General features: G+C 32.3%; 2 protein-coding genes across 9 annotated transcripts in view; one reads left to right on the forward strand and one right to left on the reverse strand.

The window, feature by feature from the left end:
* The window catches only part of LOC143082649 (uncharacterized), a 43,769-nt gene extending 29,557 nt beyond the window's left edge, over nucleotides 1–14,212 (forward strand). For all 6 annotated transcript variants that reach the window (XM_076258450.1, XM_076258456.1, XM_076258472.1 and 3 more), the window contains 13 exons: nucleotides 144–256; nucleotides 1,371–1,532; nucleotides 2,047–2,259; nucleotides 2,764–2,894; nucleotides 3,486–3,646; nucleotides 5,249–5,391; nucleotides 5,916–6,097; nucleotides 6,435–6,552; nucleotides 7,525–7,709; nucleotides 8,600–8,758; nucleotides 9,461–9,676; nucleotides 10,178–10,770; nucleotides 11,077–14,212. In XM_076258450.1, coding sequence (XP_076114565.1) covers nucleotides 144–256; nucleotides 1,371–1,532; nucleotides 2,047–2,259; nucleotides 2,764–2,894; nucleotides 3,486–3,646; nucleotides 5,249–5,391; nucleotides 5,916–6,097; nucleotides 6,435–6,552; nucleotides 7,525–7,709; nucleotides 8,600–8,758; nucleotides 9,461–9,676; nucleotides 10,178–10,770; nucleotides 11,077–11,332 — 2,632 coding nt within the window. In that variant the 3' untranslated portion in view covers nucleotides 11,333–14,212. The remainder of the gene's footprint in view (nucleotides 1–143; nucleotides 257–1,370; nucleotides 1,533–2,046; nucleotides 2,260–2,763; nucleotides 2,895–3,485; nucleotides 3,647–5,248; nucleotides 5,392–5,915; nucleotides 6,098–6,434; nucleotides 6,553–7,524; nucleotides 7,710–8,599; nucleotides 8,759–9,460; nucleotides 9,677–10,177; nucleotides 10,771–11,076) is intronic.
* Nucleotides 14,213–15,382: 1,170 nt separating this feature from the next.
* LOC143082683 (uncharacterized) lies at nucleotides 15,383–22,632 on the reverse strand. 3 transcript variants are annotated; one of them, XM_076258503.1, is made up of 5 exons: nucleotides 22,191–22,632; nucleotides 20,605–20,760; nucleotides 19,375–19,540; nucleotides 18,485–18,854; nucleotides 15,383–15,853 (listed from the first exon to the last, which is right to left on the reverse strand). In XM_076258503.1, the coding sequence occupies exons 1-5, from the start codon at nucleotides 22,601–22,603 to the stop codon at nucleotides 15,804–15,806; spliced, it is 1,155 nt and encodes a 384-aa protein (XP_076114618.1). In that variant the 5' UTR covers nucleotides 22,604–22,632; the 3' UTR covers nucleotides 15,383–15,803. The 3 variants fall into 3 exon arrangements, with proteins under 3 accessions (XP_076114618.1, XP_076114611.1, XP_076114625.1); XM_076258496.1 differs by having other exon boundaries at nucleotides 18,510–18,854; nucleotides 22,191–22,631; XM_076258510.1 differs by lacking the exon at nucleotides 18,485–18,854.
* Between the last annotated feature and the right edge of the window lie 4,735 nt (nucleotides 22,633–27,367).

The raw sequence follows: 27,367 nt of genomic DNA on the forward strand, positions 1-27,367 counted from the left end.
AATGCATGTACCTTGAAATTATCAAAAGTAAAATTACCATTAGGCTTTAAATGAGGAACACAACAACTCGCACCTCACTACACAACTTGTTTTACTAGAAGTGTTTATGTTTTCTGATAAGTGAAATTACTCTTTTTTTTCAGATGCCAGCCTGTATATTGTAAATATAAGTTCTACAAACAGCCAGAACATATCAGTGTAGGCAGAGAACATGGAAAAAATCTCTATTGGGATGACATAAATGTTATTTTAGCAGGTAATTACCACAAATACATGTTTAGGGGCCAGGGTGGCAGAGTGGTCTCAGCAGTTACTACTGTAATCACTAGCCAGTCAACACTGAGGTTGTGAGTTCGGACCCCACTCATGTGGGTGCACTCGACTCCAATCTTAGTTGACTAGGATTGTCAGTTTTTCTATCGAAGGTCATGGGTTTCTCCGGGCACTCCTGCTTCCTCCACCAATAAAAACTGGTCACCATGAAATAGCCTAAATGTGGTGCTAAAAAATGGTGTTAAAACACCAAACATCATCATCAAATAAATGTTTAAAGATGGAATATGATATATAACTGCATGTCACAAAAACACATCAAACACTTGACAAAATAAAATTGAGAATGGAAATGGGGAATGTGCCAAAGAGACAACAACCCAACCATAGAGCAGACAATAACAGAAGGTCACCAACAGGTCCTAAATGCAACTAGAAATTCTCGCACCCGGAGGCATCCTTCAGCCGGCCCCTAAACAAATATATACTGGTTCAGTGATAATGAACACCATACTAAACTCCAAATTGTACACAAGAAACTAAAAGTTAAAATAATACAAGACTAACAAAGGCCAGAGGCTCCTGACATGGGACAGGCGCAAAAATGCGGCGGGGTTAAACATGTTTGTGAAATCTCAACCCTCCCCCTATACCTCTAGCCAATGCAGAAAAGTAAACGCATAAAAAAGCCTAGGCAAAAGAACAGCAATTTTGTTTCTGCTTCATATCAAAATAACAGTGGAACGTTAACAATCAACATGAATTAAAGCTCTTGCACACCTTGCTTTGCCTCTAGCACCTATTTCGGAAGACGAATATAAAATGCTACCCCTGTGCACTGTAGAACACAGATGGGGATAGTATCATGAGATCACATACTATGATCAGCAAAGAAAGCTAACAAATGGCTGAAGATGTTTGATGTCAAGCAATCAGTCATCCATAACACTGATTTTTTTGATTTTTTTTTTAAATATCATCTAGATGCAGTTCTCATAAAAATTATCACTGATTATCAGTTATCAGGGAGGAAGAGCCTCATGAGTTTTAATTACAAAACAAAATGAAGCATTCAAAATATAAATCCATAATTTCAGGTACAATAGAGCCTTCAGAATTAAGACAATATCTGAATGGACCAGCTTTTGAATTAGAAATACATGATCGTGATAGGAAAGGGGAGGAGTGTAAACCAAAACCAGCATTGTTTGGAGACGACCTTGAGGATGAAAAGATCAGTAATGTTGGCACTGTAGCAAGTAAGTTCCATTTTGGAAAAAAGTATAGGGGTAAATTTTGGAACAAAGTATACATGTAGGAGTAAAAATGTTTTCACTAATTAACTTTTTTTGTAAAAATTTGATGTAAAATTTAAAGTAATATGGAAGTATCATCTTTTAAAACTATACATGTATTTTACCTATATGAACTCCAATAGAAAAGTTGTCTTTCTGGGTCTTTTATAGCCGACTGAATGATATGAGTTTTGTTGCTTACATGAACATCCACATCATTTGGTCTCTAGTGGATAGTTGTCTGAATGGCAATAATACCACATCTCCTTATTTTTATACTTATTATTTTGTAATGTTCTAGATTGTCTAAAATTTTCACATATTTCTATTGTTAAAAACCAGATTCATTCAATAAAGGTAGACAGTCACAGACAAGATCCAGGATTTATTCATTTTGTGTGGTTTTTAAAGTATCAAATAGAACTTTCAAATATTCATTTGTTAAACATTTTTCATTCATGTCTCTTCTTGTTTACAGGTAGAAGGACAATAAATAACCCATTTGTAGGTAGAAACAAACCATGGGATCCATATGGTGTTGCCAAGTTAGATTTATCAGAGCTTTTACTAGGGCATCAGTATATACATTTAAAAGTTCCTATACATAATTGTGCAGTACCTGAAATCTTAGGAAGTGGCGATAAAGTAGAAGGAAAGATCGTTGGAATGACTGGAGCTGTTGATGGACCAGGTATGGTTGGTTTGAGAAAAGTGAAATAACTCTTCATAAAGTGTGTGTGTCTAAAGTACTGGGTTTATCTTCATCAAGGTATGCTCAAACCCCAAAATTAGAAAGCCGTGGATGTAAATATATTGGAATACTTAAAGATCTCTATATGATCAAAAGGGTCTCCAAAAGAATAGGGAAATCCCATAATGCTATCTTTGTCCTAGCCTAGGGAATTTGAACCTCACTTTTTAATAATTTTTAAATTATCTACGGAAAATTACTGAATGGTATATGATAAATCATGTCATTACTAAATCATTGAATTTTGTGGGGATGATCGATACTGTTGAGGAAAAGCAGTCCATGACAGCACCAATTTTCACCAATTTTCCTTTTTGTTTGAATTCTTTTATGTCACAATAAATTGTGACTTTTATGTACTCTGGATAGTTTGTTTCTTGTAAAATTTGACAAATAATTGTTTATTTTCACATGTTAAACCAATGTCTACTGTTTTTCTTTCAGTTGATAAACCATTACCAGCAGGACATTACATTCAAGCACATACCATGCTAAAGGTCAAAGTTGAAGTGGCCTATCCTTTGGTCAGTGTAGGTTATGTGTCAGCCAAAATTGAATACCCACTTACAATAGAGGTTAGTACATATGAAATATTTTGAGTGTAAATTTACTGTTAAGTTCTTAAATTTACTCTTATGTTCCAAAATTTACTCTTTTGTTCTAAATTGACCATTCAATTTTGTTTTGAGATTTCATATTATAAATCTTTGGGATATTTTATAACCTCACCATTTCATGATGAAAATAGATCACACTTTCTAATTTTACTGTCTTTAATTTTCAATATTCATTTAAAAAAAAATGGGTCCAAAAAATGATACAGCAGTACTAAGAAGTTCCTGTCTTAGAGCTGTTGTCTCTGGTACAAGTCATGTAGTGTTGAGTACTGTTTCATTAAAGGGAAATAAGAAATTCAGTTTGATCATATCAAATCTAGTGGTTAGGGTTTACTTATTTTGATGTCAAAAATTAAATACAGTTTAAAACTATACACTTGTATGCAGAATTTGTCAAAGCCACAAAATAATTGATGTCACATGTCTCACATGCCAAAAAGTTTTTTTCCTCAAAACATAAAAATTGGTTAAAACAAACAAGTTAATCTACAGTCTTATATGTTGTTTATTGATAGTTTCTATTCATACTTATATATTTTCTATTTTTAGTGTCCCTTCAGTAGGATAGTATTTATGTTTGACTACAAGAACACCAGCATGTTAACCAGGTTACAAGAACTTGTTGTGGAGATCAATGCCACGGCTCTAGAACTAGACGACATGCCTCAACATGTAATAAATGCTGCTTTATCCACTTATAAACTTTCACTGTAAGTATTATCCAATGAAATTGGTAGGATTGCCTGTTTTTTCTGCTGAAAGTTACTTGGGTCTTTCAGGCTTCCTCCACCAGTAACACCTTAATGCCATGATATAGATAACATCTCTGAAAATGGCTTTAAACACAAACAATCGATCAATCAAATGATTTTATTGATTCACTGGTTGTAATAGATAATGATTCTGCAGTTTTCACTTTTGATGTCATGGCTCTCATGTCATATCATTCAAAAATTTTGTCTTTTTCTTTATGCCTGCCTGGACTACTTCTATTTAAAACATGATTCAGGTTGATAATATTGCAAACAATTTCTCTGCATTTGCACAATTAAGTTACCCCCAATTATATTAATGCAAGAACTCTAATGCGTCTTAAGTAAGCAAAATAACTTCAGGGTACTAACTTTTAAAATGAGGAGATGGGAAGACATCAGATGTTAAATATGGTGCTAGATTGCAATAGTCTGTTTAAGTACATTCTGTATAGTGAGATGTGGGTGACTTTGGGCAGTTTAAGTACATGCTGTATAGTGAGATGTGGGTGACTTTGGGCAGTTTAAGTACATACTGTATAGTGAGATGTGGGTGACTTTGGGCAGTTTAAGTACATACTGTATAGTGAGATGTGGGTGACTTTGGGCAGTTTAAGTACATACTGTATAGTGAGATGTGGGTGACTTTGGGCAGTTTAAGTACATTCTGTATAGTGAGATGTGGGTGACTTTGGGCAGTTTAGGTACATACTGTATAGTGAGATGTGGGTGACTTTGGGCAGTTTAAGTACATACTGTATAGTGAGATGTGGGTGACTTTGGGCAGTTTAAGTACATTCTGTATAGTGAGATGTGGGTGACTTTGGGCAGTTTAAGTACATACTGTATAGTGAGATGTGGGTGACTTTGGGCAGTTTAGGTACATACTGTATAGTGAGATGTGGGTGACTTTGGGCAGTTTAAGTACATACTGTATAGTGAGATGTGGGTGACTTTGGGCAGATTAAGTACATACTGTATAGTGAGATGTGGGTGACTTTGGGCAGATAAGTACATACTGTATAGTGAGATGTGGGTGACTTTGGGCAGTTTAAGTACATACTGTATAGTGAGATGTGGGTGACTTTGGGCAGATTAAGTACATACTGTATAGTGAGATGTGGGTGACTTTGGGCAGTTTAAGTACATACTGTATAGTGAGATGTGGGTGACTTTGGGCAGATTAAGTACATACTGTATAGTGAGATGTGGGTGACTTTGGGCAGTTTAAGTACATACTGTATAGTGAGATGTGGGTGACTTTGGGCAGTTGTTTGCTCTTTGTTCAGGTTTTTGTCTGACACATTTCCATTTCCAATTCTCTTTTTTATTATATGAAAATAGAATGAATTAATTTACAGCTTATGAATATAAAGGATTTCAAAGTACAATGAAATTTAATCTGCTTGCATGTAATGTGGATGATGAAGCAATATCCAGCAGCCTTTGTTTGGTACTGTTTGAAGTTTAACAATTGACTTTATTAGCTAATAAATCCATGGAATAAACAAAAAAAGTTGACTTAGTTTCTATATTGACATCAGTTTATCAATGTTTCAGAGAACAACAAAGAAGTAGAGATTTAGATATAGTAACAGGTTTCCAGCTTATGGATGGAGACATGCATCTTTTTATACTTGAGGGAATGAGAGAAAGGGCTGTGATGTCACTATGGGACTCCCTTCCTAGACCAGAAAATACAGGTATTAGGCTATGAATAGTTTTAGTTTATATATATTTACAGGAGGAATTATTGTTGGAAATTATATATACTTTCTGCTACTCATTTTGTACTGAAAGTCTGTGTTTTAAAGTTGTGGAGGTTATCAAGGGAAATACTTTTGATTTAACACTTTTTGTGCAGAAAAGAAGCATGATTTAGAATCACATGTCATCTGTTTGAAAATAGGAACATGGTTAGATTTGCAAAATGGTGCTGAGTCTTTATTAATGGCATCTAAATGAATGCTAACCTATCAATATATGTAAGCTAAAGTTTACTTATCTTCATTCATTGAGATAGAACCAGTAAAAAAGATTGAGGAGATTTTTTCCAACGCTTTTGATGAAAAATAAAATGGAAACAAAAATAATTATTATAAAAGGGTAGGAACAACATGGAATAGATGATTACAGGTCATGGTTACCGCCAGTGTCATTAATTACCTTAGAAATGGAATATATTATAATTTAATGCGCTATTTCAGATATTTATGTTTTATTTTAGATGTTCGTGTATTATATAACTCTGACTATAGTTTTGGTGAAAGATTATATGGACCGTTGGATGTTGATCTATGTAGAGTTAAGCTTCATGAACCCCTGTCTATAATAGTCCAGCAACCGTTATTGTATGTCAGAGACATGGTGCCTAGACCATGTTTTGAAGCTCTAGTCAAATTGTATGAGGTAAGTTGGTTGCAGATATTTTATTTTATTTGAGCAAAACCATTTAAAAAACAAAATTAAGGACTTTTTTAAAAATTTGCATGATCACTGTCATATCTAATATTCAGTGATGACTTTTCAATACATATATCTATAGTTAAAGGTGTTTTGATGAACATCCACATTTGGTGAGGTTACTTTAAACTTAAAAAGTTTTGAGTGCACTTAACTCTTGTCTTTTCATCTTAATCATTGTAATTCCTACAAATGTATGATAACAGAGAAAAACTCATTGAAAAAATATAGTCCAGAAAAGGAATTTGAAAACTTGACTTTATATGTTTTTATAACTTTTCAGATAACAAAGTTAACTCAGATGAAAAATGTTGTGAGGAATGGATTGTTTCCAACAGCTGATATGGTAATATCTATGAGTAAAGAGTTTGGTGTTCCTTTAACACAGGAGGACTTTGAAGGTAAGATTATAGAACATGTTGCAGGGGTATATATAAGTGGAGTTTGGTTTTCAGAAGTGTTTAATATTGAGATATCTATGAGTAAGGGATTTTGTGCTCCATAGAATTTGAGAAAGGTTAGGAGAGAAAGGGGAACTTGAATACAAGATCAACAAAAAAGATATTTTGTCATAATTCCTACAGTGTGGGTATCATTAGGGTCTAAGCGTGACGCGGGATTGCCGTTTTTTTGTAAGCGTGACACGGGAAAGTCAAATTATTGTGTCGTGAAAACAGGAATTAAGGTTTAGCGGGACACGGAAAATTACTAAGAAATGAGAATTGCTTAGGTACATAGTATAAGCGGGATACGGGAATCTGACAAAACATTAAGCGGGATCCGGGATCAGAACCCCCCAATGAGACCCCCTACAGTGGAATGATCTTTTGTTAGTCTATATATAAAGGTGATATAGCAATCACCAATCAATATTTTGTCAGTCTATGCGTCCTATTTAGCAACAAAGGTCCACTAAAGTTAGGTGACCTTAAACTTGTGCATCAAATGGTAATGTTAAGGTCAATATTTAAGTTATTTCAAATCTATGGGAAATATTTTGTTGATGTCTTTTATTAAATATCAAAGGTCAAGACTAAAATAAGGTGGCCTTAACCTTCATTAATGGTATGAAAAGGGCAAAAAGAGGGATAACCTGTTGTAACAATATTTTTTAAATTGATCTTGTGAATTTTACATTTTAACATTATTTCCACAGTAAATTTTTAGAAATTAATGTGTGCAATTATTATTGGGAGTCTTTAACCACTAGCTAAAATACTAAGTCTAATGATTGCACAAATTTTATGAGGGAAAAATCAAAACCTAAACTAAGAATACAAGTTTTTATTATTGCCAACTCGATAATTTTTTTTAAATTCATGAAATTATGAATTATTTCTGAATTTATTATATTGCTTATACCTTTTTCACAGAATTACAGCCAGTCAGAGAAAAGACAATGGAGGAAACAGAAGTCAGAATTGAAGAAGAACCAAACATACTGAGGCAGACGTCACGAATCTGGACTCCTATTGACCACTTGAACAAAGATTATATAGACAAATTGGCGTCACCAGAAAAAGAAAAGACTAAATTAGATTTTATTAAGGAAAATAAGGTACCTTTTTAAGTTTCAGAATGAATTTTATATATAAACATGTTGAAATATTCTCTAACTTCTCAATTCATTGAAAGGTTCATTTTCAATTACAATGTAAAAAAAATCAGGCATTAAAATGAAAAAAAACCACATACATTGAAATGAGAGAAAAAAAGAGAAGCATTGAAAATACTGGTAACTTGAAATCAATCCATTTTTTTTGTAACCAATCCAAATGCTCAAGCCTGAAAGTAATTTTGTTATTTCATAGGAGTAGGTCCGGTAAGGACCGATTTTGGCCTCAAATTTCAGGTTCATCTGACGAAAGATTTTGACCACTTTTTAAACACTTAAGTGTCTATTTTATTTGAATTAATTAGTTTATGTAAAAGATTTTAACAGATTTAGTCATTAAAAACGATCTGATTCAAGCTCAAATATGAAAAATCTACCTAATATGCCGAAAAATGTCACTTTTGAGATGGTTTTTGGTAAAAATGAAAGTGGCCGCATCCGTGTTCATCCTCAACTTTTATATATGTTATGTATTATCATAAAATACAACTTGCATTTCAATATTAAGGATGAACACGAATGCGGCCACTTTCGTTTTACACGAAAGCCGTCTAAAATTTAACTAAAATGCTAGAATTATGAGGATTACAGTAATTTAGCATGACTTAATGGTGAGTGTACCGAATATATGTGCATTGTTTTATCAAAAACAGCCCATATTTATGTAGCAGAAGCATTGTACTGTCCAATAAATAACTAAAGGTTTACATTTTAACAATTTTGTAAAACTGCTATATTTTGGGGCCAAAAAGGGGTCTTACTGAACCTACTCCTTTGACTACATAACCTTGAAAATTTAGAAATATTATTATGACATTTTTTTTTTCTTCCAGGAAATGATTAAGTTTGCCAGTGAAATCAACAAAGCTGAGAATGACATGAATAAAGTTCCTACAGTTAAAGCTGATGTCAAGGTGGCACATAATTATAGCACACATCATCTCAATTCAACAGAACTTGCTAAAGAAAAGCTCAGACAAATGTTGGCTCAGGTAAGTTTTTCAATACACTAACTGTAGATTCATAAATATTTGTTGGATACCAATTTTCGTGGGCTAAAGGTTACCAAAAATTCTCATGTACAATGAAAAACAAATTTTCTATAGGCTTTGTATTCAGGGATTGGCAAAACCATGAAATCAAATATCCATGAAAATGCAAGTTTTCCTCAATCCATAAAAAATTGATACCCATGAAAATTGATTAATCAACAGAAGTTAAAGCAATGGAAAAAATTAAGAATTCAACTTCAATCTTTCTGAGTTATGGTCATCAGGTTCAATACTTTATGAATAATTTTACGACTAATCGGTTACCTTAAAAAAAAACTCAGCTTTCCCCATTATGCAACTAACTTCTAAATATGTCTTTGGAATAATGCCAAAAAAATGTACTTCAACTTTTGCAGAAGAATAAGTAGTGATGATGCATAGATTTTTTTAAAATGTGGTTTCAGCTAAATATGCATGCCACTGGATGTTTGCAAGAGCCAATAAATCAACAGTATAAAGTCACTGACACTTAAAAGAAGAAAAAAAAGCTCTCGAGTAACTATTGTTCATCTTTTATTTCTATTTTTGGCTCATTACTGATCAGTATCTATCTTTTCTTCAAACATTTTGTTGATTCACATGCAAACGTAAGAAAATCTGCCAATTGTTTTTATTGTATAGTACATATATGATTTCTTACAGAACCCTGACACAAGATATACATACTGCCAAGACTATCATCACTCTATGACAGTAGTACCTGTTAATGTGGAAGCTCTGAAGAAACAAGCAGAGGCTGAGTCAAAGGCTCGATGGAAGACGGAGAAAGGATTGATTTATCCTGGTTTCAGAACAATGCAGGAGAGTAACATACATCCCAAAAAACCAGGAACACCCAGAAGGGATTCTCTACGAGAGGTAGAATATTAGTTATAATAGTCTTGTTCTAAATATTAAGGATTTCTACTTGATAGGAAAAGATAACCTTAGCTTTCTTCAGCAAAATCTTTTCAGAAGTTTGGGTCCTCAATGCTCTTCAACTTTTATTAAGTTTCATCTTTTTTGACAGCAACAAGTAATTTAAATTTAAGACATATATCTAAATTTTTGGAAACATATATATAAAAAAAAAAGTTATATATTTTCAAATTATATGATATAAACTCTTTGATATCAAGTTTCGAAAAAGCCTTTGACAAAAGAGGACAGAACCATCAGCACAATTGCTTTGCTGAATTATAAGTACTTTCATGAGATTTCATGTTTTTTAGAAGGAAAGAAAATTTGACTTCATTACTGAATTCTGACCAATTGATTATGAATGAGAATAAATGAACAACATGTTGGTAATCAATAAGATCAACTGATCAAAAAGAGATTAAATTTGCCAAAACTTTAGTTAATATTTTATTATTTTAGCAATGGATTGAAAACATACTCCATGTTGGATTGCTACAACCACCACTTAATAGAGACAAGTTCCCATGGCAACACAGATCAGAAGACCTTGAACTTTATAGGAGACCAGCTACAACATTTGGCAGGGAACCAGTTACAATTCATCTAGCAGGACAAAAACTTAAACAAGAAAAATTAGAAGCTTTTAAACAAGACTATGAAACATGGAAATCTAAGATAATTGTGAAAGATCCAAGAGGACATTTTCATCGCTGTTTACCAGAAACAGAAATGAACGAGAAAGGCCAGAATCAAATTGATAAATTGAAAGGTTTATTGAAAGAAAAACCAGAAAAGTTAAGTTTGAAACGACCTGGCTTTTCCTTGAGAGATATACCACCGTTAAATGTTGTTCTAAATCCAAGTGTAGACTCTTTATCCCGACTGGAAGGCAAGCCTTTATTACCTGCTGTAGCAGGAGAAGGAAATGAGAAAAACAAAGGATTCAATCCAGGTCCATTTGAGGAAAACAGCTGGGTGATGGAAAAGAATAAGATACCAGTACCTGACTATGAACATCAAAGATTCAGGTTTAAGAAAGGACAGGACTTTAAGTGAGTATATCAGACAAAATATTAAAAGATTTACAATTGAAACATAACTGTGGGTGTGTATATTTTTTTTATAGGTACAAATGCTTTGTGATTTGAAAAATTACTAACTACTTCCTTGAACAATACAATTTGTGGTTCACCTATCTGCATGAAATCATTCAAAATTAGTATCATGTTCAAGTTAATTTTGGTGGGTTATTATAAAAAAGTTAGAGACAGGTCAGTTTAAATAGTGATATTTTTCTATTTCTGTACTTTCATGTTTAAAAGATGTATTAAATAAAATAAATGTTTCTCTAATTTCAGTGCAATACATAAAGAAAGGGCATTACTTCACAGAAAAGATATCATCCCTTTGACAGATTCTGAGAGAGATAATCATTTGTTTAGAATACCTGACGATCCAAAAAGATTTGGAGCACTGCCAGAATTGACATTGGGACCAGAGAACCCTGCCCAGGAATCAAGAACATCAATTAACCAGTCAGTGGTGGACCCCATGAATTCACAAACAAATATGATGAATAACAGTCAAGCACAATTAGAAACTGCTGTTCAGTAGTGTACTACCTAGGGAGAATTCTCTCGAGATGCTTCATAACATGTCATGATTGTGCTTCATATATTAATAGGAGATACTTTAATGAATTCAGATCCTCGTAAAGGGGGATAATTTGTTTTTAAATCGTCTTCTTTTGCACTTTTCTTGTGCTGTATACAAGTGCTGTATAAATTGTCTCCCTTTGCTTGCATGGTGCACTAAAGAAATGCAGTGCAGTATATTTATATACAACAGTGTGTATACTCATATATTGCACTTCAGTGAAGTATAATGAAGGAAATATATGTAGTATCAGAAGTCCATCACTAGTAATGGAATATAGTAATGGACTAGTAATGGACTCGTTGTGGACTTCTGCTAGTATGAGTTAAGTGTTTTTCTCTTATAAGATCAGATGAAAACTTTCGAGTAAAAACAAGTTAAAAAACAGGGTTCTGTTAGATATATTTATTTGTGGTGCGTACTAATTTACATTTTACATTAATTTCTTAAACCACAAAGTATTAATTTGAAACAAAAAATCACCAATAAAGTATTAATCTTTTCTTGATTATCTTTTATTTCAATTTTCAATCTTTTTTATTTGAGATCCCACCAACCAAAAGATTTCAATGAATCACAAAATTGGACGAACAATTAATGTTGGTTTAATTGTAATGAGTAGTAATATATATTTTCTGTCCCTTTCAACTAAAATTTTATTCATCCCTTTATAAAATAAAAAATACCTTTCAATCCAAGTTTTGAACAGCACTAAAATAACCAATATGGAAATCGAATCAGTTTATGAATCTATATACTATATTATTAGTATTGTAATAAAATAATATATGTAAACTGGCTTATTTATGCCTTAACTTATATTATTTTACATGCAATTAACCTTACTTTAAATGTAAATACTAAGTATCAGTCAATAGTCTTTCTGTGGTCTTTAACTGCTGTGTATATATTTGTAATTAACTGCTGCAGTACTCTGCTGAATTGTATATAGTTTTTTAAATTTAGTTTTTACATTATTTATATATTTATTTTGTATAAAGGACATGAACTTAAGATTTGTCTTACCAAATCGGTGGTAAACTGCTGACATAATAGATAATAGTTGTATAGAATAAGATAAGAGGTGTCAACTCTCCAAATGTAATAGGGAGGTCCCGATTAGAAAAAGGAAATATCCACTGAAAACAAGTCTCCTCAAAACTCTACACTTACTTTGCCCCTTATGTCTCCATTATTTCACTACAAGTAGTCTGAGATGAAGACAAATCTTCTTAAAAAAATCTGCTAACTTCCCCTTATGTCCCCTTATTTCACTACAAGTAGTCTCTTTTTTGCTAAAGCAGAGTTCTGTAAAGCGAGAAATTTTTTGATGGGTTCATTTTCGTCTTACTTTGTGATTAAGGTCAATTCTAAGCGATATTCCCTGGATTAAATTCAATTTTAAGCAAAGATGGTCAGAATCAAAGAGCAGAAAAACAAAATACTGGTTTAGCCAGTAGAAGTGAATTTTGAACCTGCTAAAATAAAATATGTAATAGTATATTTTACAAAATACACAGGGCTAAATCTACCTAAAAAATGACTGATTAATTGTTGTTTTGACAAATAAATACATAGATGACAAAATGATAGCTGTTTTAGCAAAATTAATTCATAAATTCCAATCAAAATGTACAATTTCCTTAACAGCTGATCTTCAAATATATAAATACTCTTCCTAGGAGAAAAAAACCTTTTTCGAGGTATTTGAAAAGTTGACATCAAATATAATGTAGTATAGTATTAGTGCCTTGTACATTTAGAACTTAAGATGTCAGTATTTGATATTTCAAAGGGAAATTTCTAATATTGATGTCAATTAATTGTTTATGAGCAAAATGTGATATTTTATTTTTTTTTTACATTTTATGAATATGCTATTCATGTGTTACTATTCCATCCAGTTATTTTGTTTTATAATTTTATCTATTCCTTTCATCAATTACAAGTTTGTAGTTCAGTTTCAAAAAAAAATCTATAATAATAATTTCTGTTCAGAAATTAGGTACCCAAGATGGAGCCTTTGAAATGAGGAAAATTTTGGAGTGATGCTTTATATGTTACTAAATGTACCATAATTATATCAATGTAATTTTCTGTTATAATCTTTTATTGTCATGCACAAACACCATCAAAATCTTTATTATATTTGTTTTAATAGTATTTTTTTATTTTTGTTTATATGAAATCAGTATTTCACAAATGGTGTCTAGAACTCTATTTCCCCTTACTAGATAGTCAACTGTTATTTCTTATATGTTTGTCATTAATATTAGTCAATTTCAAAGTTTACTCATGAAAACTGCTAAATATTGTAAAATGAAACTAGTTAATTTGTAGTTTTCTAAAGAAAATTAATCTTTTAAAGTTAGATTAAAAGTCCAGTGCCTTGGAAAGATTGAAATTGAAATTTGACACAACATTTTACTCTAACTTAGCTATAAAGGATCAAGTTTATTCTATTCAGCAACATTTTTTTAAAGAATGTATTATTTTAATTTTATTTAAACTAATGTCTGGTGATTTTAAAATTTAGTTGAAGATAAGTCTGGATATTGTTTATGCATATACATTTTCAATGATTTTAATGTTTTATGTATGAGTTTCAAAAACCATCATCTATATTTTTAGTGTATCTTCTCTTATTTCAATAGAATCCCATAGCAACAAGTTTACATGATACCAAATTTAAATGCAAACATCAGTTATATAAACCATGCAGACATGACATAGTTTATTAATTATTGTTACCTTTACACTTATGTATTCTGTTTTCTGTGATAAAACACTTGTTATTTTTGTGATTCAGTATTGAATACAATTTTGTCTTGACCATTATTTTTGTTGTTTTTATTCATTTGTCTTTTTGACTTCTTTATTTCTTTGTGTTCTATTTTGAGAAGAGATGACTGAGTGTCAATGGTAATTTAGCTATTTAATTCTAGCTTGTCAGAAAGAAGATAGATACTGTCTGTGATCATAAACAACAATTGAAAGGTGCAATTTATCTATTAGTATAGGACCTAGTTTGAAATTACTTGCAAAATGTCAAAAAATTACCAAGTTGAATTCTACATCCTCCACACCATGGCCAGTTCACCTCAAAATATAAACAGAATAAAAATAATTGCAAATATGTCAAACTTCACTTTCAGTTTTTATTTCCTGAGATAACCAAAATGACCATCTAGTGTATTAAGATTAGAGTCAAATGTACCTTGCCATAAGCAGGGTCAGAACTCACATTCTCAGTGTTGATAAGCTAGAGACCACCAAAAAATGATGCCTCTACGATCAAACTAGGATTTTTTCTTGTATGAATATATTGTTTGTATTCATTTGTTGATGTGGATTAGACTGTTAGTTTTCCTGTTTGAATGGTTTTACACTAGTCATTTTTGGGTCCATTACAGCTTGCTGTTTGGTTTGAGCCAAAGCTCCATGTTTAAGACTGTTCTTTGAACTATAATGGTGATGGTTTATTGTGACTTTGATGGAGAGTTGTCTCATTTGCACTCATACTTCATCTTCTTATAACCATATATTGCCAATAACGTGCTATTTTGTGGCGGTCAGTTTTATGTTAGTGGAGGAAGCCAGAGAGAACCACTGACCTTCGGTACAAAAACACATAATCATAGTCAATTAAGATTGGAGTCAAGTGTATCTGCCACTTGTGGGCTTAGAACTCACATCAGTTTTGACAGGCTAGTGATACAGCAGTTTTAGACCACTTGCCAGAAGCACAACCAATAACATAAAAAAATATGGACTTGATTTATATGTCAATGAGACAACTATCCACCACACACCAAATGTCTGTGTGTAATGTGATATGCTTCCAGCAGGCAAAGACTACATTCTGTTCAAGGCTCATGGATGCAAGACTAGACCCTGAAGAGCTCATGTTTTCCCCAAGACAAACAGAATATCATACTTTAACCATCATGCACATACATATGATAGACCAGATAAACAAATACAATTTGAAATGAAACAAAATATTGGTTTGGACAAACTATCAACAGTTTTATTAACTTCTTTCATTATGTAATAAACAATGAAAAAATCATAAAAAGTCAATTGTTTCGCAAATATCAATTCACTGATAAGTCTGTGGTCCTCTAAACACTTGCCCATAGTGTTGCTTTTCCAGCAGTGGTGTTAATGAGTCGTTGATAGTTTCGTTCATGTCTAATTCAACATGTGAAAAGTTCACATGAGAATAATGTTAATCTTAATTTATGTGAAATTCACGTAAAATTTCACAAGTCATGTTTCTTCCAATTCACTATAACCATAATTCTTCACATTATTGAGTTTAATGAAATATTCCATCACAATGTTTCGATCTGTTTGATTTAAGATGTCATAAGGAATTGAATAGTAAATAAATGCTTTGTCTTCATCATCTAGCTTTTGGTTCTTCCTAAGCTTCTCCAGATGTGAAACTCTTATTTCTAATAAGGTAAAGATGACCTACAAAATATTAAAATAATCATATATAATTACATGACATGTTTGCTTCATTATTATACATTATTTTGATTGGCTATAATATAGCTTACAACAATCTAGCGTCATTCTGAAATTAACCTTCATTTAAAAATGAAATTCAACATTCATGACAGTATGAGCTACCACAATAAAGTGCACAGATAAATAAAAGAAAAACGTGATAGGAATCATGTTTCATGATCCAAGCAAAATAGTGTTGTTATAAGTATTGAATGCTTCTTTTAGTAATTTTATATAGTTGCAAAAGCATTGACTGTGCTCACATTTTTAAAATGAAGCAATTCTGTGCCTTACATTTTTATGAAATTTTAAATATTATTCTTTAAGTATTTTAGAACAACTTGAATTTTAAGGGTCAATATAGTCCACTGCAACTACAGTTTGGTAAATAATGGTGCCAAATGACCTATGAACTTGAATATAAATGGGCTTCTTTATCTTGACTCGGGTTAACCCTGAATCAACTTTCATTTAAATCATTGAAGGATGCAGTCTAGTGTGTTCACAACAACACATTTTTATGTTCCACCATGACCTTGATCTTTGATGAGAATCAATACACTTCTAGATCATGACAACGGCTAATCAAATACCAAGTTTAGTTTAAATCTGTTGAAGGATGTTTTCTCTAGTGTTTTCACCAAAAAAAAATTCTATGTTCAACCATGACCATAACCCTCATAAAAATCAAATAGTAGCTCCCTTAATCCTATATTTTCTTTTGAAAGCTTCTAAAATTTCACTTCTAAAGGGGCTCGCAGGTCTAAATCAATTTTTTATCCTAATATAGGATATCTCTATATTTTTTCATAAATGAACTTTATCATATACTTAATAGAAAAATGAAATAAAAAAATGGGGTCACCATTCAGGCTACGAAAAAAGCATACATTTTTGTTAATGTCCTTTTTTTCTGTTGAACTAATAGGAGAAATAAAGGTTACATCGAAATAAAAAAAGAACTAAATTACAGAAATTGCTAAAATTTTACAATAATTTAGTTTATGTAAAGCTTATTTGAAAACAATAATAAAAAATATAGGTCACCAATGAGTTAAAGAAGATATTTCAATTTTAATGCAAAAAAAAATGGCATTTTTGCACCAAAGGGAGATAATCAGTGTTCTCCCCAGAAATTTTGGATAGCATCACATTTTGCGTAAAAAAAAATAACTGTATTTTTTTTAATGTCATTTGTCGCGTCGTGTTGATGCTCTATTTCCTTTATATGTTTAAGTTTATATTGTTCAATTCATAACTGAGAATACAATTAAACTATAACAACAAAAACAGTTGTTTCAGTTTATGTTTTCTTTATTCATTTATAGTTACAGAATTAATTTTTTTCCTAGTGTGCCAAATAAAAATAGATATGTGCTTTCAGTTACCCAACAATAAGTCAAATGAATGAATGGTTCATTAAAGTGCAACCTGTATATATACAAAACTAAATATCTAGTACAAAAAATTAACTATTTTTTTATATTATATTAAGTAAAGATAAAGTACTAGTAGTAAAAGTAGCAAAAAAAATATCAATTTAAAAACTTGTTTCATGGCACTGAATGAATTAGTCCCTGTTATTTCTTATCTTTACATCAAAATGATACGTATCTTTAACAAAGTTATCTAACAAATAGTCTATTAATGCGTAGTTTTCTCTAGGTATATTTTTTCTGTCTACCGTCCGTCTGTTGTCATTATCGTGAAAATGCGGATTTTTGTCATATCTGGTCCGGTTCCGATCCGTAGTTTACACAAAAATGTGCAATGGCGGCCGTAGAAAAATTTACGAAAATGAGTCCGAGAATAAACATTGTTTGACAAGAGATTGTGAATGAATAAGACGCTTTTAATGCATTAAATGAATTAAACATAAACTTAAGCCAATTAGGATCACTTTTTAAAGAAGTATCAAACTTATTTTAGCTCAAAACCAAAATTCTCGCTCTCGTATTACCGGAAGAGAAAGAAAGTATTTTTTGGAGACTCGAGTTGCACAAATAAACGACCTTTTAAAAAATAAAAAATCGTTTTAATCTTTGAAATTTCGTAATACAAAACATAGATTTCGAATTGTTTTTGTAATTGCATTTTTCCATGTCGAAATTGGTGATTGCAGACACGTGGCCAGTGTCAGCTTGGGATATTCGCATCCAAACAGTTATCACCCTGAGGGCAATTAACACCTGGCTATTCAATCTCTTAATTGCCTTTAGTGTCCGACTTAAAGGGATTACAATTAAAGGTGATTTAATTTTTATGATTATAATCGATAATAGATGAAAGTTCAAAATTGAGGACAAGTAAAATAGCATCTTCAAAATAATTATAGCGTCGCGGGAATTATTATAGCATCACGGTGAAAAAATATAGCGTCGCGGTACCGCGACGCTAAAACGGCCTGGGGAGAACACTGAGATAATTTGGAGTTTTTTCAATGATAAAAAACATTTTAAAACTTATCTGGGGCCAAACGGAATCGATTTGTTTGGTTAATTTTTTACCATATCATAAAGTAATAACTAATAGTGTAATAAATAAAATTTGTAATGAAAAACAAATGTTTAATCTTTGCCAAAATTTTTGTACCCGCGAGCCTCCTTAAGAATTTCACCTTTACGCCATCAATTATCATGCCAGGCATTCTTCCCACTTTTGCATTTGAGTCTTTTAAACATCTGTTCAGATCGAAAAGCAATTCTCCTGCATGCTGGCCAAAAACCTTATTACTATTGTATATTGGTAGGAATCGTGAGCTGGTGATCACTTTAGATGAACTTTTCTTCTTTCTACAGACTCTTGAGATACCAGCGGACAAATTATCTGAGGATGTTGAATCTGAAGATGAACTATTTCCTACAGATTGTTTCATTTTTGTTAACTCCATACTCCTAACGAGTTCATCGACTGAATCCCTTCCAGATTCATTCATAAACTTCAAATCTGAAGGCCTTTTTACCTAAAAGAAGAATAAGAAATTATTTGTCCACCGTACACAGAAATCTTAGCCCAAGCTGTAGCTAAATTTACAGAAGTCCTCAATTATCTTAGAAAAATCAGTGAAATTTTATTTTAATTTGGGTACAAGTCATTAAAATAATGTCTGTCAAATTATCAGACTCCTGCTTCCTTTTTTCATATTTTTCTGGACTGATGGTAAAATTGTGTGAAACGAGGGATATGGAAATTGGTATGTCTTATTTACCAACATTTGCACTTAATACCATCATCATACAAATTAAGACTTTTTCTTCTTCACAGGTTACACCTGCCTCATATTCCCAACTATTTACAATTTATATACTGTTGACATAGATAAAAGTTTGTAACCTTGAACTTTGAAATTCTCAATTTTTACATTAAACAACTCCTTAAAATTACCCAGATTGACTAATTGTTAAAATTATGTGAATGCCATTTTATGAATATAACCATTATAACTTAACAATGATTCTGATCTTATTCATTTTAGTACTTACCTCCACAATAGATGCCACTGGCAATTCTGTTTCCTCATAACTGGAACAGAATTCTTCTGGTAGACCTCGTTTCATCAATCTCATATCAGGATTTGAAAATGCACACTGCGAACCTCTAAATTTTTCCCAAATAGTTGGCTCACCTTTAGCATTAACAAGCGAACACCTAAAATATAAAATCTTGTATTGATGGTATACATGTAGTCAACTGCTGAGATATTCTAGCACAGCAGATTTGACAAAGGAAAATTCTATGTATTTAGTCATTTTGATTATTTTGTCTTTGTGAAGTGTGGATCAACTAAGCTTTATTGTTTGTTCGAATGTTGTGTTGTTATGACACTGTCCAAGTTTTTTTTTGAGTTGAGTGCTCACAAACATCCTGAACATACTTAACTCCGCGACATACATTATGTACCTGTATCATGTGTATATATACATGAATATGAACCATGCCAGAAACAAGCATTTCTGAGCTTTGTCATTGTCTGTGTGTTAATATTCATTGTTTATTATTCTAAGGGAGCTACCATTTGATTTAAATGAGGGGAGCCGGGCTAGGACGAAAACGTTTGTCCTGCCTTTTTTTAAATTGTAATTTCTGTCCTGTCCTGCCTTCTTATTTTTCTTTTTATCATGTCCATTCGGTCCTGCCTTTTTTTTATTAGTTTATCCTGACTTTTAATATAAATTGTCATCTTTTATGTAGTTTTAATGAGATCTATTGATTGGTTCAGAAGGAATTGTGCTTATGAGGTCAGTGTCAATAAACAACTTAAAAAGTTTTGAAGCGCAGTTATCTCCCCTTGTAGGATTTAGATCATGATCATTATATATCGTCATGCAAATCTACGTATAATGTTCTTCTTTTCATAGAAATCCATTGAAAGGTTTAGGAGGAGTTGTGCTTACAAAACTAAGACAGTCACACAGAGTGATTCCTATATACCCCCCCCCCCCCCGCAAAAAAAAAAACCCAAAAAAAACACTTTGTTTGCATGTTTGCAGGGGATATAATTAGAAGTTTCAGGAGATAATTTATCTATAATTGTTGATATGTAGTGACTTAAAGTAATGGCAATAGTTCACAGAGCCTTTTGGGCAAAGTGAGCTAAAAATATTTTGCATACTGATTAACAGCAGTCTTTCTAGCATCTTTAAAGCTTTGAAAAAGACATGTATTTGCATTTGTATTTGGAAGATTCATTTATGTATCTAGAGCTTACTTACTCTGGTTTCAAACAGCATAACACAGCAAAATCACTTATGAAATGTATAAATGTTCCTTCATATATTGTTTTTTTCAAATGTGTTCTGTACTCTTCACATTTTCTAGCAAGAGTCTGGACTGCTATCATAAACTCTCTAATAGTTGATCTTACAAATCTGAAAAAAAAATATGAAAGTACTGCAAATGTCTCACGTGGTGTGTATTAAACATGTTTACCTTAAGGGACGACATCAAAAGTTCAATGTAGGATAAAAAACTTAATTTACATAGTTTTTTCACTGACCCCCAGCCCCCTCTTAATTTAATTTGGGAAATATTGATTTACCAATAGGGATATATGTAAAAATCGATTTTAGATATACAAAACTTGCAGAATTTTAACTCCCCACCCCAAACTATTTGATTTAAGTTTTTTATCCTACATCGATCTTTTGATGTATTCCCTAAATGTAAAAGTGACAAAAGAGAGAAAATTGGTTGAAAAAAAATCAGCCAGGAACATCAAGAAAGATGACAGACGTACAAATGAGAACCTACAAATGTACATGTACAAATGTAGAAGTTATAGGAACTTCATTGACCTTGTTAAATCAGAGACATATATATATGTTCCAGACCGTATGAGTATTTGGACCGTACGCGTACGGTCTGGACCGTATGCATACTTTTTCAAAATATGTATACGGTCGGACCGTACGTGTACGGTCTGACTAATATTAAGAAGTTGGTCAAGTTTATTAGATACAAATGTATATAACAGATCAACATAACTTATATCTCAAACTAATATAAAAAGTTCAATAGTACATGTAATTGAAATAAAAACGTAATATTTTAACTATTTAAAAAAATCACGCTTATTAAAATCTGTTAATCTCCTGTATTTAGCATGTCAGTAATTCATTAATTGCAGCCCAGTATGCTCATTGAAATTGAAGTTATCGGAAGTAAAACATAATGTGGGAGGACAATTGTTATAGAATATTTAGAAACTTTACAAAAAAATGCATATGCAAAGGAACATGCATGAACAAAACATGTTAATGTAAAAAAAAATATGACGTTCCTTGTGGTAGCAAGACTAGTGTCACCTTGGGCCAGAGTAACAAAATAGGATTCAGATATACAATTAAACAAATATTTAATGTCAATTGTTCGCTTATTTACTTCATCCATCTATTTGTAATAATAACAATTTGTATAACTAAAAATAAAGATTTTGATAAATGTTTAAAGATTAATCCATATGATCTCAAAACATGTCTGGTCAGCTGGACCGTACACGTATACTCATACGGTCCGACCGTACGCGTATGGTCGGACCGTACGAGTATACGCATACGGTCCGGACCGTACGCGTACGGTCCAAATACTCATATGGTCTGGAACATATACACATGTACGATGTATGTCTATGGTTAAATTTGTCTAACAGTTTTCCTGACCTACATGTATTCATATATTTTCAAGATTGAAAAGGTGACCAATACAAGATCATACCAGGGGCCCGTCATTACGTCCTATCACCTTGAATATAGGAAGTGCCCCTCCTCCTCTATTAAAAATGTATATTTTGAATATTTACCTATCTGGATCCTTCATAGACCTCTCTATAGTGTCCTTTATTACATCTTTCAGGTGTTGGGTAATGCCTGTTGCAGGATAATGAGCCACCGACTGACATAATATCAGTTCCAGAAATCTAATATCAAAATTTAAATAACGCTTCACCTTCTCCATATATTCACTTTGCTTTTCGCTTAGTTCTTCATTTGTAATTTTTTCCAACATCGATGAAGGAGTTATCGCTGTGCCGCTACAAAAAATGTGTAACTCTTTCTCCACATCTTTTCGTAACCATTGCGATACCCAAATATGTAAATTGGAAGAAGGTGATAAATGAGCATTGCGTTTACTTTTACAGGACCCGCCGGACACATTGTTATCCATGTCATGCATTTTTAATTTATCTGACATGATCGCCAGATCGGTAACCATTTGTTTGTCTGAGCGGTTAAAATGAAAGGGGAATGAAACGAGCAGATTGATCTATTCTTATATGCAACTTCTTCCAAATACGGAGAACCTCTCTCGTTTTGTAAATGTAAAGCTGATACTACTAGTCTCAGTGTAAACTCAAAATTGCTACACTATTTCACTCACAAAAATCATTTAAATCTATAGATCCCTTTGTGATATAATCAGGATTTATACTTGTCCGTGAATTAAAATCACTAATGAGGCTGAGAATTTTCGCTGCATTTGCAAAAACTACTACTTTCCCTTTTCTAAACATTCGAATTCATTTTCATTTGCATGTACTGTACAGAGAAATAACTCTGTTTTCCTATGTGTCAAGTAATTTGGGTGTGTTATCCTATGAGAAAGCTATGGGAAAAAATCAACGAATTAACCACAAAAGAAATGTATTTACAAAGCAGTATAAACAACTTAATCAATTCGAAAGAGGATGTCCTAAATTTCAAATCATATCATGGTGAATATTTACTCTCAAGCTCAAAATCCTATAAATATATATCTGAAATAGATGTTAACCCATTAATCAATGATAGATGTATTTTTTGTTTAGTTTTGTGTTTTATTTCTCAATTCAAACTTCTAGAACTTTTCCCTCGCTCTTTCAGACCAACTCATACAAAATTGTAGATTATTACTATGAGTATTATTATATGCTAATAGATTATAACTACCTACATGTATATAATTGATAATCTCTGATTTGAGATTTTAGAACCAGTGTCTTCAACACTGCAGTAAAACTTCTCGAAAAAGTTTTATAAGAATTTTAAGAGATCATTTTAAATTTGTGTTCGTATGATTTTAATTCAAAGACATACTTTGGTTTAACTATCAAAAAAGTCTAATTCATATTTCTATCTAGCATAAATTATAAATTTGAGACCACAACTTATCATGAAAAAAAAACGCATTTTTTATCACTGGTCATTTTCTATTTTTGTAATTTCAATCGATAAAACATATTAAGGTCAAATAGTTATAAATATTAATAAAAAAAGAATAAAATATTTCCCACTATTATGCTGAATACTATTAAACTTACTAACGTCTATATTTTGTTCAGAAAATGGTCCAATATCTTATCAGCAGGAAATGGATTGACAGTTCATTGTTCAGCAAAAGTAACCCAAAGTCAGCGAATGTTGGCCTGGTAATCCTATAACAGTGTGGACAACCGTTATACTTATGTCGGAAAAAATACTAAATCATTTACCTTAACTTGGTTGTTATAGACTATCGATAACACGGATTTTATGCTCACTCAGTTTATCTTTTTTGTCCATTTTCCCCTATTATCTACATTGGGGGCTTTTTTAGGCTCTTAATTATATATGCCCCTTTCACCAACATTCTCTATTCTGTAAACCCATTACAGCAAGTAAAACACCCTTTTAAACTTGAATCACAACTACATATTTTTAATCTATTTTGACTAGCATTAATTTGGGTATAGTCATTAACACCAGTCTGGTTAAAACACCCCCCCCCCCCCACACACACACTATCCTGTCGAAACTGGAAGTGGAGACTGGGGATGGTTATTATCAGACAGCTGGTCATTAACTTTTAAAGTGGGCGGCCTTAATAATTACTTTGAACAGGTTAACCGTTAGCCCTATGTGTCACTTTATTGACGGCGCTGGTGAAATAGAACTTTATTGCTATAGAAATATGCTACGTAGCATGTAGGCTTTTTATTTAGATAAGAGCCGGCTAAATGGCATATTTTCTATGTTCCCGGCGCTGCCATCAAAAACCAACACATTTAAAGTTAAAGTTTTGTTTTTAATTTTCCACCACAATCAAAACCCACCAAAATCCTTTCTTCATATATGAGGGGGAGGACAGGGGTAAGGGAGACAGGGAGAAAGGGGGTAGGAGAAAGGAGAAAGGGGGTGGGAGAAAGGAGAAAGGGGGTAGGAGAAAGGAGAGGAAGGCTGGGAGAAAGGAGAAAAAGTTGGAGAAAGGAGAAAAAATAAAATATCTCTCCTTTTAAAAAAATTTCTAATATTTCAAGAAAAAATATCTCAAAAGGAGATGTTTTATTCTAATGGGAGAAAGGAGAACGGGTGTAGGAGAAAGGAGAAGAGGGGTGGGAGAAAGGAGAAGGGTACCCCCCTGTCCTCCCCCTCATATATTAGTACCTATTTATTTCTATTCTTTATTTGTTTTGTCGATTTTTTTCTATTCATTTATTGTTTTTGTCACATGCATATTTTTCTATCAGTCTGCATCCACACTCTAAACAGTCTTTCGGTTCGTGGTTTGACACAACCACCGGCACTGGGCTATATGTTCAAAAGTTCATTTTCAAGGCGAGAGCAAAAAACAAACCGCATGTGTATTAAAGTTTGTTGAAATACAAGGTTTATTCTTAGATTGTCTCTTCAAATATTAATCTCAAGATGGACTCAGTGTTCTATAACTTGTTCATTTTTAACATTCAAAAGTTACACAGAAACACAATGTAATTATCAGCCATTTTTTGTTTACATCCGGCGTGGGTGCTGTCTATCACGTCCGCGTTTAAATTATAAAGGTAGCAACGTTAACGTTCGACAATCATTCCCGCCGTAAGCTGCTTTTGGACAACACGCTCCTTCTGGTTGTTGGTCATGGATGTTGAAGGAAGAGGAATGGTGGAGCCATGTGGTGAAGATTGCAGTAATAGTGTTGTGCATTGGTTGATACGATAGAAATTTGCCCCCTTTATTTTGAAGGGAATTTCACGGAATGTAAGAGCTATTAAGCGATAGTTATTTACAGGTGAAATTGACAAGTTTTCAACTGTGAACGCGTTCGTAACAGTTGGAACACGACGGTAGCTTTCGTGTTGTTTACTTGTTAGAGATCGCCTATGAGCATCCTTAGTTACAAACAACAGAATTTTGACCAAATTTCTATTGTTATCGGCCGATGTTACATATTAAAGATTGGATATATTCAGTGAATTGTGATTATTGTGATTATTGTGATTATTCAAACCATGCCGGTAACACCAGGCCAATGATTTGGAAGCAGTAGTTCAAGGCACCAGAAAGCGGGGATAAATTATTCAAAAAGAATCTATCAATTGTTGTACATCAGTGTTTTGTTTCTTTATTAAAATATGGCCATGTCCCTTTTTTCATATCAAGAACATTTTCTTTTCTCGTTTTCGGATTTCTTAATCCCCTTAACATATTTCATAACTAAATTGAAATCTAAAAATACTTTTTCTTGTTTTTTAATATAATTTGTTTCTTATTTTAAAAATAGCCATGTCCCTTTTTTCATATCAATAAAATTTACCATTTGATAAAATTTTCTTTTCTCGTTTTCGAATTTCTCAATCCCCTGAGCATATATTTTTACTAAATTATAAATCTGGAAAAATTCTGTTTCTTGGTTGTTAATTTTTTGAGTGGTCAATATTTTTTAGGGGACTGTTTTTATCTTCAAAAAAATAAAATAATATAAAAAGGTGTCCTATACTTTTGAGAAAGAATGATTATTATGTTTACCATAAAAGACATTTAATTTATGATATCGGGCTTTACAAAGTAAAATATGAATAAAGATTGTCCTTTTGCTATTCCCTCTCTCTTTACATACGTGCACCTCACTTCATCTCTATGTCCGTCCGAAAAAAAAACTTTCATCAAAGTGGTCTTAGCTTCTATAAAAAATATCGTCGTACATGTTACCTCAATCAATTTCATGCAACAGAGTAATTCCAGACCCGTAATTGTTCTAGAACTTGCTTAAAAAAATACAAATTTAAAGTTTCAGCAAAAAATTACTTATAATAAGTTTTGATGACTGTACGCGCGTCTTTAAATATTAAAGAGGAGTTGGTATAAAGAAAACATATGGGAAATGGTATCAGAAAGAATATTCTACTCTCAAAATAATTTTGATGTCCTTTTTTCATTCCTGCATTCCTAGCCCCTTTTTAAGCCTTTTATCTATTTTTTATAAAGTTTGCATGCTATTTTCTATTCTCTATAAATTAGCACCCTATTGTTATCTTTTCTTTAATTTTCTTCCTATGTTTTCTTCTTTTTTTTCTCTCTCTCAAGTTATTCTGCAAATTTATCATTCTCTAAAACTATTATGTATGATCATGTATATAATCCTTCCACATCCGACAATATTGCTTATCATTCACAATATTTTAACAATTTGTTTATAGTAAGTCAGCATGTGGTTAGGGGTTCATCATTCCAATCCACAATATTTTGTTATTACCCAAAATGAATTAAATCTGTAACCGGCGAGTTTAGGCCTACCAAGTTTGATGCCAAACTCCTTCGGTCTACAGATGATGACACCAAACAGAGACATTTCTGTATTAATGCTTTTTTTATTAGTAAAATACAAAAAGGATAGTTAGGGTATTAACCTTATACACAAGTACAAAACCATGCTTATTTTATATTAAACCCGCCGCAGTGTTGCGCCTATCTCAAGTAAGGAACCTGTAACCTGTGTAAAAATTCTCTTCTCTTTAAAATTTGGTTCGTTTGTATGTTACGGAGTGTCGTATAAACCAAAAACAGCAAAATTTCCTTATAAATTTTCCAATTCAGGGGCAGCAACCCAACAACCAGTTGTCTAACCTCCGCCCGATGCGAGTATGCTCGCTGTGTCGAAGACTATTGCGTAGTCGCTCTGTTATCATGTTGTTATCTCTTTGACAGATTCCACGTTTCCATTCCCTTTTCTACTTAATATATATTA

Source organism: Mytilus galloprovincialis, chromosome 1 (assembly GCF_965363235.1).
Source record: "Mytilus galloprovincialis chromosome 1, xbMytGall1.hap1.1, whole genome shotgun sequence".
In the NCBI taxonomy this organism is placed as follows: domain Eukaryota; kingdom Metazoa; phylum Mollusca; class Bivalvia; order Mytilida; family Mytilidae; genus Mytilus; species Mytilus galloprovincialis.

Bases quoted from the DNA above. Each gene is read 5' to 3' on its own strand.
- LOC143082683 (XM_076258496.1), bottom strand. From the start codon at position 22,603: ATGGTTACCGATCTGGCGATCATGTCAGATAAATTAAAAATGCATGAC. The intron at 19,541-20,604 runs GTAAGTAAGCTC...TTTATATTTTAG, and splicing joins TTATGCTGTTTGAAACCAGA to GTGTTCGCTTGTTAATGCTA. The intron at 15,854-18,509 runs GTGAAATTCTTA...AATATTTTGTAG, and splicing joins TGATAATTGATGGCGTAAAG to GTCATCTTTACCTTATTAGA.